General features: G+C 39.2%; 1 protein-coding gene across 1 annotated transcript in view; it reads right to left on the bottom strand.

The window, feature by feature from the left end:
• Positions 1–14,826, bottom strand: part of sev (receptor protein-tyrosine kinase sevenless) — a 113,085-nt gene that overhangs the window by 10,218 nt on the left and 88,041 nt on the right. The window contains exons 22-32 of the mRNA XM_088264994.1: positions 13,310–13,524; positions 11,389–11,699; positions 9,258–9,791; positions 7,853–8,017; positions 6,598–6,847; positions 5,757–5,965; positions 4,378–4,851; positions 3,309–3,530; positions 2,745–3,004; positions 1,707–1,901; positions 673–892 (exon numbers count right to left, since the gene is read on the bottom strand). Of these exons, the coding sequence (XP_088121120.1) occupies positions 673–892; positions 1,707–1,901; positions 2,745–3,004; positions 3,309–3,530; positions 4,378–4,851; positions 5,757–5,965; positions 6,598–6,847; positions 7,853–8,017; positions 9,258–9,791; positions 11,389–11,699; positions 13,310–13,524 (3,055 nt within the window). The remainder of the gene's footprint in view (positions 1–672; positions 893–1,706; positions 1,902–2,744; positions 3,005–3,308; positions 3,531–4,377; positions 4,852–5,756; positions 5,966–6,597; positions 6,848–7,852; positions 8,018–9,257; positions 9,792–11,388; positions 11,700–13,309; positions 13,525–14,826) is intronic.

Genomic DNA, 14,826 nt, shown 5'->3' with positions numbered 1-14,826 from the left:
CTAATTAAGGTCGTATACTAATCACAAATAACCGTAAACCCAATTCCGATGTGTACAATGTTTTTTGGCGTCTCTCGCGCTCTACCAAAAGTAAGCAAATAGAATACTTAAAAGCGTCTCCCGCTCTCTACTGACAGTATGTAAAAGACGCTTTTAAGCGTTTCCTGCAAACAACGTGTTGATAGATAGTGCCACTATTAGTTATTTTTAAATGTTCCGTTTTCTGTGAGATACATCATGTAAAATTTGCATACATCAAATTCAAGTAAAAGACGCTTTTAAGCGTTTCCTACAAAGAATGTGTGAATAGATGGCGCCACTATCAGTATTTAAATAATTCCATTTTTTGTGAGGTGAACTTTGAATATATCAAAAGCAAGTATGAAGATTAAGAAGAGTTCTTTACGGTGGAATGGATAACGAGAGAATGACTAAGAAAATATATGTGGCGAATGTGAGAGGGTAAACAGAACGAGGACGACCGAAAAAGACTTGGCACAATCAGAACCTGAAATCTAGCGGTGTCAAAAGTCTGCGTAATTGCAGGGCATGTATGACTAGATGTATGGATGTGAAGGAGGCGAGGAGTGTATGTCAGGACAGAAGAGTGTGGCATTCCATCCTCTCTGCCTACGGAGTGATGGTAGTAGTAGTAGTAGTAGTATGAAGTACCTTCCCCCTCCTTGCGGTAGTAGTCGTTCTTGTAGATGTCCCGGGTGAGGCCGAAGTCCCCGATCTTGACGACGCGGCCGTGCGGCTGCAGCGACACGAGGCAGTTGCGGCAGGCGAGGTCGCGGTGCACGAAGTGCAGCTGCTCCAAGTACCGGCAGCCCCGGGTCACCTGCACGCACATGCTCAGCAGGTCGCCCAGGCGCAGGCAGTCGTTGCTGTACTGCAATGTGTAATCTTGCTGTTAGCGAGTGAAGCAGAGTAAAGCTCAAATTATGGAGGATCAAAGTCACGAGTGGCAAAAGATTAGGTAAGCTGTAATAGTTATTTATTGTAACTGAAGACAGTTGGTAGAATTCTATTTGAAATTTTTGTGTAATATATCCAAAATTAAACAACGTTATTGGATTGGAGTCTACTTTTAATTACATATATATGATAATATGTGATGCGTTTCGTCTTGTTAAGACATTATCAAACACCTACAATTTAGTGTTTGATAATGTCTCAATAAAACGAAATGCGTTACATATTATCATTTATATGTAAATAAAAGTAGAATTCAATCCAATAACCTTGTTTGGTTTTGGATATATTACCCAAAAATCTGTAAAAGGTTGCAAGTGGTAAAAATTTATATCCACACAGTGGTGAGTGGTAAAAGGATAGGTAATCTCACACCGGTGAAAGGAAATATTTTTAAGGAATAACCCACAATGCCTCTGCTTTTAGAGGCTTGTCTGCAGGCATGATAATAAGAATAAGGAAGGTAAATGTGAAAAAATACATCACAAACACCCAGACCAATTGAAAATAAGTCTTTGTGATTTATGATTTTGATTATTTATTTATTATTATATTTATGATTATTTCTTGATAAAGGTATTCAAGGTAAAAATACACTTCCTGTCCTTAAGCACCAAACGACCGAACGGATAGAAATACCTTTCTTGTCCTTAGTGTGTTAATTGTAAGATATTTCTTTCCCCTGTGGTTCGTGAAGCGGTGCATTAGAACAGGCTTGTGCCGGCACTTACCAGCATAGGTCTCCTGGCGCGCAGATAGCCCAGCAAATCGCCGGCTTCCATGAGCTCCATGATGATGAAGTGGGGGTCATTGTCCACACAGACCCCCAGCAGACTTAGGATGTGCTCGTGTCGGAAGTTTGACATCAGCTGCGCTTCTTGGAGGAATTCTGACTTCTCCTGCTCCGTAGCGCCCTTCCGTAATGTCTGTCAACAATGATTTGCTATTAGAAAACTTTTAAATCCATCTCCAAAAAAAAACTAACCGTTACACTGCTTCTGCTGGCAGAGAAAAAAGAATGGCACACCAATCTGTCTTCATAAACAATTTTCACATCTCCCACATTCATGCATCTCCTCATATACACCCACCAATTATTCTGACTTCTGACCTGACCGTTTTTAAGTATTTAAAATGCTTGATCATGCCAAATTTTTCCCGGTCTTTCCTTGCTTTTATTTCCAACTATATTCCTCATAAAGTTTTTACACTGTTCTTTCTTCACTCATTCGTTCCACATGCCAAATCATCTCAAAACACCTTTCTTAATTTTATTGATAAAGCTGATTACGAGTCATGCATTTCTTCCTTATATCACAATTCAAACATCTATCATACATTGTTTTGAAGCATCATCTTGGAGATTGCATTTCTACTTCATTCAGTCTATTTTCATTCTTCTTTTACCAACACTATGCTGCACTTCCATATATTTGGGTTGGAACATCCATCTTCATTCTATATTTCCTTTTTTGTTTTATTCGATTTCAGGTTCAGATTAAACAACTAAATACATAAATAAGAACATTCTGAAAACAAAATAAATAGCATAAAGAATGCAATAATGAGCGAAAACAAAATTAAGTTGTTAAAGACCAAAAAATTCATGGATGCTACAAAAAGATAACATGATTTGAAGGCATGCCCTAGGTGACGTATATGATAGAAGGACCTGAGGACAAGAAGAGCTGGCCAGAACAGTCTACAAAGAAGATAAGTTGAGATGTAGCAAGGAAGAAGAAGATTAAAGTTTTCATATATTCATATACCTTGATGGCCACTCTTGTCTGGTCCGACTTCCCCTCAAACACTTCTCCGAAAGCGCCCGATCCCAGGAACTTGGAGAGAGTGATCTGGTGTCGCGGGATGTGCGTGAGCGACGTGAGGTCGGGCGGCGTGGCGCGCCCGTACAGCGCACACGCCGCGAACATGCCGCCACCGCCCCGCGAGCGAGGAAGCTCACGCAGACTGGCCAGCTCCATGTCGGGACCGCGCGTCACTAGTGTCTTCTTATCGCGGCGTTTCATCACTGAAATGCACACTCAATTAGTAACTTTATTAGGAATATGTATTAGATTCCGCACGGGGGACATGTTTTATTTTTAGTGTCGGCTAATGAGAGTAGTGAACGCTCTAATTTACAAATAACTCATTAAATTTATTTAAAATTATTTTTGAATATGTAACTGATTTGTTCAATGAATTTTAATGAAGCACTATTTCTTGTTGCCCACTCAATCAACTAATCAATAAAGAAGAAGAATATATATATGTAATAAGAAATAATAATAATATAATATAGAGAAATATATATATAAAAGGTGATCACTTACACACACAAAGTCCGATGCAAAAGATAAGTACTACGAGCAAGGAGATCCCAAATCCCAAGAGGAAGGGGACATAGTTCTGTTGGGAAACCAGGACAGCGGCTTCCGAGAAGTCAAACTCCTCACTGGGCTCCGAAAAGTCACTCCAGCCCAACAAGTTGAGCGCTTGCACGTAGAATGTGTATCTCTCACTCAGTTTCAGATCCCCAATTATCCAATAACTGTCTGTAATTTTGAAGTTTTCATTATTATTAATTACATATCTGGGAACATTATTATATGATTTGGAACTAAAGATAATGCAACATATCGTGGGTATACTGGCAACAAACGATAACCCTAAAATCCCTGTTTGAATAATCCGTTATTTAAAGCTTTTAGACTGAATAAAATACCCGCTGTTAACTAAAAGTTGAATTTACTTTTAAAACCACATAAATATGACATTTTGCACTGCTTAGTATATTTTGCCAGTTTATAGAATGTTAAAAACTTTATAATATGCATCATTAAGTCAAAATTGCATATTTTCAAGTTTTTTGCGAGTGCTTTGCAAAAATTTACAATTCGCGGCTTACAAATATGTACATAGTTAGAAATATGAAGAATCAAAATGGAAAATGCGTGGGCTGTTTAATTATCACATTGTTTGCGAAAAATGCTTAAAAGTTTATTTTACATACTGCTGGTAGAGAGTGGGAGACATTTATAAGCGTTCTATTTGCTTACTTACAAAAAACATTGTACAGATCGGAATTGGGTTTGTGGTTACTTGTGATTATGTAGTACATAAACTGAGGGTCGGGCGGCAGACTGTCTGAGTATAATTAGAGTCGGGGTTGATGAAAAAACTACCCAATAACAATGTGTTAAAGACTGATGTCATAAAACAGAATGTAAGCTGATGAAACAACAACGCTCCAGCTCATTCAGGTTTCAGAACTCACAAATTTTAGACCAAACACTTGAGACGTCAGTCTACGTATTACATAATTAAACATAAGTAAATTTGTAAATCCGGATAGGGAACGTCATTACACGATTTGGAAATTCAGAAAGAGAAAACATTTACCTGTGCCATTGTAAAGCATCTTCCATCCTTCTTTGATGGGTTCGTCCGTTCCTTCAATCAACATAGAATCCGCACTATCTTCGACGCTCAAATGCGGCAAGTCCGCTTGCGGCAGTGAATAGTTGGCTTCTCTCCTCATTCTATAATCAAAGTCCACGGAGTTATCCGAACTGACATCCAGATCAGCCTTAGACTCAAACGATTCTTGTGGGTTGATGGAACTCGGAATGGTCCAATCAGGGTACGTCATCCCACTTGGGAAGACAGTGCTTGTTATGTTAGTCCCAGATTTAAGAACAGCCTTCAGATCTCGGTGTGTGCGGACCCGTTCTCCGTCTGCGGGTTTGGCGTGGCCGTATAAGCGATATAGCATTATAGGACTCCCATGAGGAGCTGACGGAGGCCATTGCAGCTGATACACGGAGCCAGATAAATGTTGAACTGTGGGTTTCCCGGGCGGAGATGGGCGATCACCTGTGAAAACAGAAGCATGATAAAATAAAGCTTAACTGACAGTGTACAATGGAGTCCTGGTCTAACCCTAATGTAAGGAAGTGTAGCATGAAATTAGCAAAAGAAGAATGAAAGTAGACTGAATGCAGTAAAAATGCATTTTCTCAGACAAATGTGTAGTAAAATGGCGTATGATAGATGTTTGAATGGTGATATAAGGAAAGAATACAAGGCTGAGATAAGAATTATCCATCAAATTAAGAAGGTGTGTTGAGTTGGTTTAGGTATGTGGATCGAATGAGTGAAGAAAGAATAGTAAAACAAATTTTTGTAGCGAATTTGGTTGGCGATAGAAACAAAGACTGAGGAAAACTTGGCATGATCAAATATTTCAAATACTCGAATGTGGTCAGGTCAGGAGTCTGAATAATCAGCGGGTATGTATGAGGAGATGCATGAATATTGAAGAGGTGAAGATTGCTTGCAAAGACAGATCGGTGTGAAATTCTATTTTCTGCTTATCCCTTTTGAGAAGCAGCATAGTGGTTAGTTGGTTATTAATTTTGTGAATTTGTTTTTTAAATTTGCTAATTCAAAATATGCTGCGAGTTTTGTTCTTTTCAATTTTGAATTGATGAGTCTTTACTGCATTTGGCATTTATGGTACCGAGATGTCAAATTGGCAGAAAAAGACAGAGCGACCATAGACTAAGACACTGACCCAAAAATAGATAGATAAATAAATAGAAACCATAGATGACGGGAAAGAAAATGAATGCTTCTCTCTCATAATATGGACTCCAGAAATACATAGAAACATAATAAGAGTTTTTTTAATGGCAGGTAAAACTCCAATATTATGTGAAATGCAGTTCTACTAAGAAATGACAGTAAATAATCTATATTTATCTTGATAATACACTTACACTTAGTCTCAAAAACGAATGAGGAGTCCTGAGGATAAATGTACGGAGTCGTATTGTTAAGATAGATGATTTTGATTCTGAATTTGTACTGAGTCTTGGGCAACAGGTTCTGCACAACGTAGTTAATGGATCCATCAGATTTCCTGGAGCCCTCATCCTCAACTGTTCTCCACAGTTCTGAAGCCATCTCTGCATACTCCACAAAATGTCTGAAAAGGAGAAGGCATGTAAATACAGTTGTCACAATATTTTGATTATGTCTAAATCAGAGTTCGACTCCACTTTGGAGTTATTTATATTGATATCTCAACATTAAAGAAAAATATGGAATGTTTAATTTTTTTTAATTTATTTTAGGTACAAAGATACATTTTTTTAATTATATGTATTACGGCTCTTTAGGCATAGCATTTTTTGAGTTTCATAATCTACAGTGAAAATGTGAAAAAAAAATCTACTCTTATTTCCTAATTTACTCATAGTTGGGAAAAATACATAAATTGGTAGTTACTCAATTTCAGATTTTGAAATGGTTTTTTCTTCTCCTGCGCTTCAGGGACCAGTCCAGGATAATATCAAATAAATATTAGAGTGAAAAATCACTAATATTTATTTTCACCCCCCCCCCTGGGAATCGAACCCGGAACCTCCAGTACATTAGCCGAGCGTGCTGACCATTATACTACGGAAGCAGACAGTGGAAACGGGGGGTTAGGTATAAAGCAATAAGCTGAAAATATTTAATTTGACCTAGAAATCTTATACCAACTTTTCCCATAAACCTGATGATACTTGAGATCCGTTTTGTTAGTTTTTCATGGATTAAACATAAAGGTCTTACTTAGAAGTTTGGATGTCCTTGTACGGCATCCACGACACGTGTATCGTGTATGCCTCCACGGACGTAGCCAGAATGGCGCTGGGCTCCGGGTAGGTGCGTATGGCCACGGTCTCGCTGTCCGTGTGCACGTCGCTGTTGTGCGAGTACGTGCGTACCCACACCGCGTAGCTCTGCGAGGGCAGCAGCTTCAGTAGGTCGGCCTGCGTCGTCTCGTTGGACGGGGATTTTGTCTTGGCGATGAACGTGTGCTCTGGGAGGGTAATTAAACATATATTGTAATTGATTATAATCCAGGATTTGGACCTCACATACTAATTAAAGAGTTTCTGCTCAATAAAAAGCTTCTTTTCATCTCACCAATAGATGTCTCTAGTGAAGTTCTAGTGATTCAAGAACAATGTTTCAAAATTGGTTCATATATAAAGAACTTCCAAGAATTTGAGTATGTGATTGTCAAAAATGGGTAGAATTGGTGAATGTTACACATGTGTAAAGTAATCACTTAAACCAGCCTATAACGTGTGCTCTGGGAGGGTAATTAAACATATATTGTAATTGATGTAATCACTCTGGGACCAGTTGGGCGGATGACAATATTAAGCAGAAGAGAAAATAAAATATAGATTTTCATATTATTTTCATATAAGCTAAATACATGGCACCTTACAAGGGCCCAGAGCAGTCATGTACCTAGCTTTGAGAATAGGTGTCTGCGAAGAATTTTAGGCGTGCGGTGGTTTGGCTTTGTGAGGAACGAAAAGATAAGGCGGAGAACGCAGCAAATTTTGGTCACAACTGTCATCAAGAGAGGCGATTCAGTTGGCTTGGCATGTACTCCGCACGCCTCTCAAGAGCCGCCATCAAGCTTGCCTCTTTTACAAGGCATCAGGTTCGCGCCGCCCAGGACGACCACTGCTGACAATTCGTCGGCAGTTCTGGTCAGTATTTCGGAACGCGGACTGGCTTGGGAGGATGCAAGGGAGCTAGCAGCCGACAGAAAAGCTTGGAGACAGTTTGTGGACTCCTTATGCTCCACATAGGGAGCGGATATGGTTGCTAACCCTTACTGGTCCAATGTCGAATCTCATTCGACATCGATTTTTTGCTCTTAGGTCCCATGTCGGATGTATTGACATTTTTTTTAATCATAAGTATTATTTATTTAAATTCCAAGCTTACATTTTTGTCACTCATATCTATTAGAACAGTAGGTTTTTGGGGGACCGGGAAGGGTTAAATATAGAAGTGAAGAGACCTTTGACTCCCTGGTTGGGTGTGAAGCTGCCCTCGGTCTTCCAGTGGATCTCGTGCCAGAGGTCCAGGTCCACGGAGCCGTGGCTGGGCGGGGCCGTGCTCCACTCCACGCGGGCGTGGTGGGGGGAGAGCACTTCCGCCTTCACATTGTGCGCAGCTTCCGGAGCTGAGGGAGAGAACATCACCAATTGAGAAAATTAACATTTCAAAATAGAAAGTACAAAAAATATAGTGAAATAAACCAACCAAGAAGATCGTGGACCCAGCAAATGCCCAGACCCTCATATTCTTTTTTCATTGATTGATTCAGCAATAACTTTATGGCAATATCTCTATATGGTATTTCTTATATATATTTTACTGTTGAGATATTAGTAACATTTTGAGTGTGTCCAAATACTTGTTCACAAAATCTGGATTATCTCCAATTACAGGAAGTTCTAGTGATTCAAGAACAAGGTTTCTAAATTGGTTCATATATACAAAACTTCCAAGAATTTGAGTAGTTTGGTTGTCAATAATGGGTAGAATTGGTGAATGTTACACGTGTGTAAAGTGATAATTTAAACCAGCCTATGACGGTCGTCACCCCGTAAAAATGCCCAGACTTCCATATTCTTCTTCATCTTTGATGAGATGTCAAAAATAATATGAGATATTAGTAAACAACTCCTTATAGTATCCTGAACCTAATTCTAGAATTGCGATCATAATTTCTAAAAGGATAAAGCTGAACGCATTTAAACTATGAAATTTTGTATTAATTGTTATTATTATTTTGTTTCTTAATAAAAATAATACTTGATACTGGCAGAAACATCCTTTCACTGGGTGACTGCCAATTAAAAAAATATTTAAAAAAAATAAAGTCTTAAGCATAAAATGGAAAGAAGCATTATCTATAAAATTACGAAAGGTGCGTTGAGATAGTTAGGGCATGTGAATCGAATGTGTGAAGGAAAAACAGCATAGCAAATTTACTAGGCGAATGTAGTTGGAAATATGTAGAAGCAGAGGACGACTGAGGTAAACAGATGAGGGAACAGATTATGGTATTGGAGTGGTCAGGTCAGGAGTCGGAATAATCGGCGGGTATGCATAAATGTGGAAGAATGTTTGCCAAGATAGATTGGTGTGGTGTTCTATTCTCTATACTTACCCTTGTGGAGAAAGCGACACGATGGTTAGTTAGTTGCAGACAGTTGGCAGAATTCCATTTTAAATTTTTGGGTAATACATATATCCATAATGATAATGTCTTAATAAGACGAAACGCGTCACAATATACATCATTGTATATATTTAAATAAAAGTAGAATTCAATCTAATAACCTTGTTTAATTTAGGATATATTACCCAAAAAGTTAGTTTGTTAGTTAGTTAGAGTACCTATATTATGAATTTACCTCCAGCCGAAGTTCTTAAAACAGCAGGCGGTCCCATCACGGGTTTCATGTCGATAAGATCTCCGTAATAATTACTGAACTGCACCGAGAAAACATACTTTGAGAATGGGACCAGTCCTCCCAAATGCAGGGTCCTTTCCGAAGTCCTAACAATGGTGCAGGTGGTTTCGTTACATTGCGAGTGCTCGTCTTCGGAGTAGGGTTGGTAGAAAACCGTGTAATACGGTGTCGCCATCGTGAAATCCTCACATGTCTCGTATTTCTGTATTTGCGGCAGCAGCAGAGTCAAGCTGGTGGAAGTCCGGTTGACCAAGCTGACCTGGAGAGGCTCCTGTCTGGGTATGAGGCAGGCTTTGGGCGGGAAGGGTTGAATCTTGCTGCCGAGCGCCACTATTTTCTGCCCGTTTGCGATGTTGATGAGATTGATTCTTTCAATTTTCTCCGCATTTTTCACAACGGAGTACATGTGCTTTTGAGAGGAATTTGTCCAGTAAATGTATTTGCTGTCAACCGTGATTGAACTTGGCGGGAGACCTGCAATAAAAATTACATAATAGATATTAAATAATAAAATAAAAATAAACCCCTTATCCGCACCCCAATGGTGCATAGGGCACTGTGTCATATAAACGCAGTGTTATCTTGATCGTTTACACATGAAGGAAAGGTGATCAGCTCTCCGCTTCAGGTACCAGTCCAGGGTAATATTGAATAAATATGACAGTGAAAAAATCGCTCATATTTATTTTACACCCCTTGGGAATCGAACCCGGGACCTCCAGAACTGTAGCCGAGCGTGCTGACCATTACACTACGGAGGCGGACAAATAGATATTAAGTTCAAACAAATTAACAATTTGAATCTTATCATCTCGAGTAGTAGGATAAAAAGGTTGCATACAGAGTGAATTTTTTTACACAACATTTTAATTTTTAAAATAAATTTTCAGATTGAATATCAACATTATAAACATATGCCACGCACATAATCAATAAATATCCATTATCAATAAATAATCACTACGCCCCAAACGTGGGGCCACACGCTATCTGACCTAGTATTTTATGGTCCCACAGTTGGGGTGGTGCGCACGGAGAGGCGGTACGCACACCTACACTATTTTTTTCAACACCGGATGTCGTCAATTAGGTCAGGAGTCATTTGATTCGCAGTTTTATGTGCACGCGGTAAAAAAAAAGAAATTCGTCATGAAAAAATGGCACAGATTGTTTATAAATTATCAAACACATTTTAGTTTTGAATTATTTATATTCAATTTGCGGTATTTCTGGCATAGAAACCCCAAAAGTCTTGGTAACCAAAGGATAAAGCAGGAAGTAAATATAAACTGAGAAAAAGTAGCTAATACCATCTCAATTCGATAACTGGAAAAGTAAAAGATACCATATGGGTCACTTTCTCAGATCTCGAAGACACTTACCAAATGGATCGGTCACATATTCAGACTGGAGGGTTTCCTGCACCTGATAATAGAAGGAACGATCGAGTGAACAAACCCCAGAGGACGTCCACGCCGCCAATATCTTAACGACTTATACGAGGACATGGGCTGTTGAACGTATGAGTAGCTAAAGAGGGTTTCATAATAATAAAAGACCGAAGTAGCATAGGAGGTATCATTTGCTGCTGCAGACCAATTCTCAGGATTGAGACCACAGAAGAAGAAAACCCTAATGGATAACTGGATAATGTCATATCGCTCACTCCTTTCAAGAACGTCATAAATCAAAAATCGTCAATTTTCAGTTGTTCATGTTTTCGGAATGCCCAGAAAATGTACTATATCCCAGCAAAAGAGCCATATTTTTAACTAAATATTTACCCGCTACAGTGCAGAAAATGTTGTTTTTGCATTTTGAAAAAATGGTATTGTTTAATTATTTATTTAAATAAACTAAATATTTTTCAAATGGAGAAAAAACCTTCAGGTTTTAAAAAAAACTGGCTAAAAAAATCTGTTGCATGGTGAAAATTCAATAAGTGGCTTGATATTTATTTTTAATACATTGTGTAATATTTTTAAACTTTCTCCGAAAAAACGTTCTCCCGAAAAATCTAGTTTTTTGATTTATGACGTTCTCGAAAGGAGTGAGCGATATCTCTACTAACCATGATCACTGAATTTCGTAGCGTTAATGACCACCTTGCAGTAGCATCCACTCATGTCCGAGATGGTCACGTGCTTCAGCCATGCGTCCACCCAATACATCTTTCGATCCTTTGCATCGGTTAAGTCCAGGGTGAAGCCGAGGCCGACGGCCGGATTCTCGGGGCAGTTGCAAGGTTCGGCTTTCCTGGCAGCGGAGCTGTTCCCGGCGGGCTGCTGGCCACTGAAGAACGGGCGGACGTTGGACCCGTCGATGCTGGACGTCATCAGCTTACCCAGGCCATGGTGATTCATCTCAATCCAGTACAGGGATCTGAAAATAAGGTGAAATGATGCGATCGTAGCTCTATTATGAAATCTAATTTCTCAAAAATTACAATACAGTGGAACCTCTCATAACGATTAATTCACATGACAAGCAAAAAAAAGTGAAAATGTTGCTCTGAAAATGAGTTACAGAGAAAGGGCATGTTCCTTTTTCACGACATTCACTTGTGAGCATTCTGCACCAGTCAAAACAAAAAATTATTTGCTTAACAAGTAAGATTCTGGAACAAATTATATTCATTATGAGAGTTTCCACTGTATATGTATTGGAAACAGGTTAATTAATTGTATTTATTATTTTATGTATTATGATATTTATTGATATTTTGCTAGATTTCTTTTATGGCTAGCAAAATGACTATAAATAAAATTGTAACGGACCAGCTGAGCACACAGCCCTAAAATAGACCATATTTATGGATTAAATAAAATATATGTATTAAATCAAATATATGTAAACATGTCATAGGGAAATCGGGCGAGCGAACCAACATCCTCTCGCAACGGCAATCAAATATAGAATGCGCTAGGCGCGTAGCGCGCCGTCTGATACGTGGTGCGTAAGACCGTATTTACGTTGTGAGCGGGGAAATCGGGAGAGTAACGACAACCTCTCGCCATGACAACCGATTCCCGAATGCGCTAGGCGCAGCGCGCGCGGCGTTTTTTATGACCGTATTTACGTTATCACGTGTTATTTACGTTGCGAGCGGCCGGCCTGGCGCAGGTTAGGGTAAGGGGAGAAGATTTCTGTCGCTCGGTCGATTTTGACGGACCGCGCTGGTTATGAACAAATATATATCTGTGCCATTTTATGAATAAATCATTCCACTCACACCGAGTTCTTCGTTTCACTTTGATCCTCAACGACCCTGTGCCACTACTTCGATTTCGGAATCTTCTGGGACTTGACCATCGCTACACCCACTGGACTACGAATCGATTACACGGACCTACAGCTCATAACTTTCGGGATTTACGACCCCGAGAGCGACGGAGCGGAGAAGTCACTGCCACACCTATACACAGTCTAGCGGTGTGTTGGATAGACGCTGTTTGTGCGACACAAAAATAATACAAAGCTTCAAGGGTTTTAAAGTCATGTTCAATTTCATGTTTATTTGTTTTTATTTCAGTGTTGTATTTTGTACTCAAGTTTTAATTTATGAGATTAAGAAAGGTGTGTTGAGATGGTTTGGACATATAGAACGAATGAATGAGGAAAGAACGATAAAACAAATTTATGAGGCGAACGTAATTGGAAAAAGGAGCAGAGGAAGGCCGAGAAAAACGTGGCACGATCAGGTATGCCAAATACTTGAATGTGGTCAGGTTAGGAGTCGTAATAATCGGTGGGTATGAGAGATGCATGAACGTGGAAGAGGCGAAGAATGTTTGCAAAGACAGAGTGGTGTGGCGTTCTATTCTCTCTGCCTACCCCTGCGGAGAAGCGGCGTGATGGTTAGTTAGTTAGTTAGAGATTTGATATAATATAAGCTTCGGTTTAAAAATTTCATCTGAAATTTAGTATATTGGTAGTTGACAGCAGTGGTACCTAACAGGTTTGTTACTGGTTGACAGAGTTCTCAGCTTTACCTCGTGACAGGGGAGACTTGCAGCCGCTTGATGTGCAAGTTCCTCTTGAGGATCCTCTCCAGCTTGACGAGGCCCTCCTTGTCGTAGGCGTTGAGGTCCATCCGGTAGAGCATGCACTCATACTGGTCGGGGGAGTTCTCCACCTGCGACCAGTACAGCATCCTGGCCACCCAGTCCACCGTCAGACTGAGGGCGGTTCCGTTTATGGAAAGTACCTGGGGTAGAGACATAGCAAATTGACCAAAATATCTCATCATTAACTTCAAGGGACACAAGAGCTGCCTAAAGTTGATAACCCCACCTAAACAAAGTCAGTGAACCAAAGTATTAGTATTGTTATATTATTTCGAGAAATAAAAATACTTTGTGTTTTGATCCACTCACATTTTTATTAACCAACTAGTTTCGGCAACAACCTGTTGCCCTCTTCAGGGTTTAATTTATGACTGAAGAGGGCAACAGGTTATTGCCGAAACTAGTTGGTTAATAAAAATGTGAGTGGATCAAAACACAAAGTATTTTTATTTCTCGAAATAATATATCAATATGATCCACAAAGTTAATGCTTTCAATATTCAAAACATATTATTATTGTATTCATGTAAATTTCTTAATGTACTAACTATACTTTTGTTAACCGGATCCACGCGGCTCGCATAACCGTATGTTTTTACAAGACATGCCCCATACGCGGCTGACATAAGCGTTTGTGTTTTCACTTTGCTCCAAGTTTCGAACCTCAGTTCAACTTGGAGGGATTTTTTCATGGTGTGGAACTTTGGATAAAATAATACGTCAATCCTTGGCCTTATGACATCTGTTGAAATATCTGACTAATAATTTGTAACATCACAAGGATAAATAAAACAACAGATCCCTGATTTTTCTTGCGGTCGGTAATTAGTCCGCGCCATAATCATGCCCTATATCTGTCTCACTCTCGACGCTACGCATCGCCAGTGGGTAAGAGTGACACACGATGCGCGCTTTGATTTATTTATGTTACGATCTAATTTGTTTATATTACGATATATTTCAAGAATAATGTGACACACGTGTATTATAGAGTACCAAAAAGGCACAATGAATCCCATTGAACGTTTTTGTTTAGGAAAATAAATCGTTTCATAACTAAATACATGATAAAAGTAATAATTTAAAAAACGGCGAAATACAGCCGCGCACGAGCGTAGGAACAAAGTTAACGCGTTTAAAAGGTTAATAAAAATAAATTATTTTATGTAGTAATATTTATAAATTTAAAACAATATTTTTTCATAATGTAAATGAACAAATCGTCGTGGTTTTAACCTCTATAGAGAGAAATAGTTAGCTCAATGTCCTCCTCCGTAGTGTAATGGTCAGCGTGTTTAGCTACCATGCTGGAGGTCCCAGGTTCGATTACCAGGGGGGAGGGGGTGAAAATAAATATCAGTGATATTACAGAGTAATATTTATTTATTATTACCCTGGACTGTTCCCTGAAGTGCAGGAGTAATCACCTTGTCTTCATATAA

This window comes from Brachycentrus maculatus, unplaced genomic scaffold (genome assembly GCF_059751285.1).
Source record: "Brachycentrus maculatus isolate JH-2025_06_01 unplaced genomic scaffold, ASM5975128v1 h1tg000241l, whole genome shotgun sequence".
NCBI classification, from domain to species: domain Eukaryota; kingdom Metazoa; phylum Arthropoda; class Insecta; order Trichoptera; family Brachycentridae; genus Brachycentrus; species Brachycentrus maculatus.
This window is presented reverse-complemented; position numbering and strand designations above follow the sequence as displayed.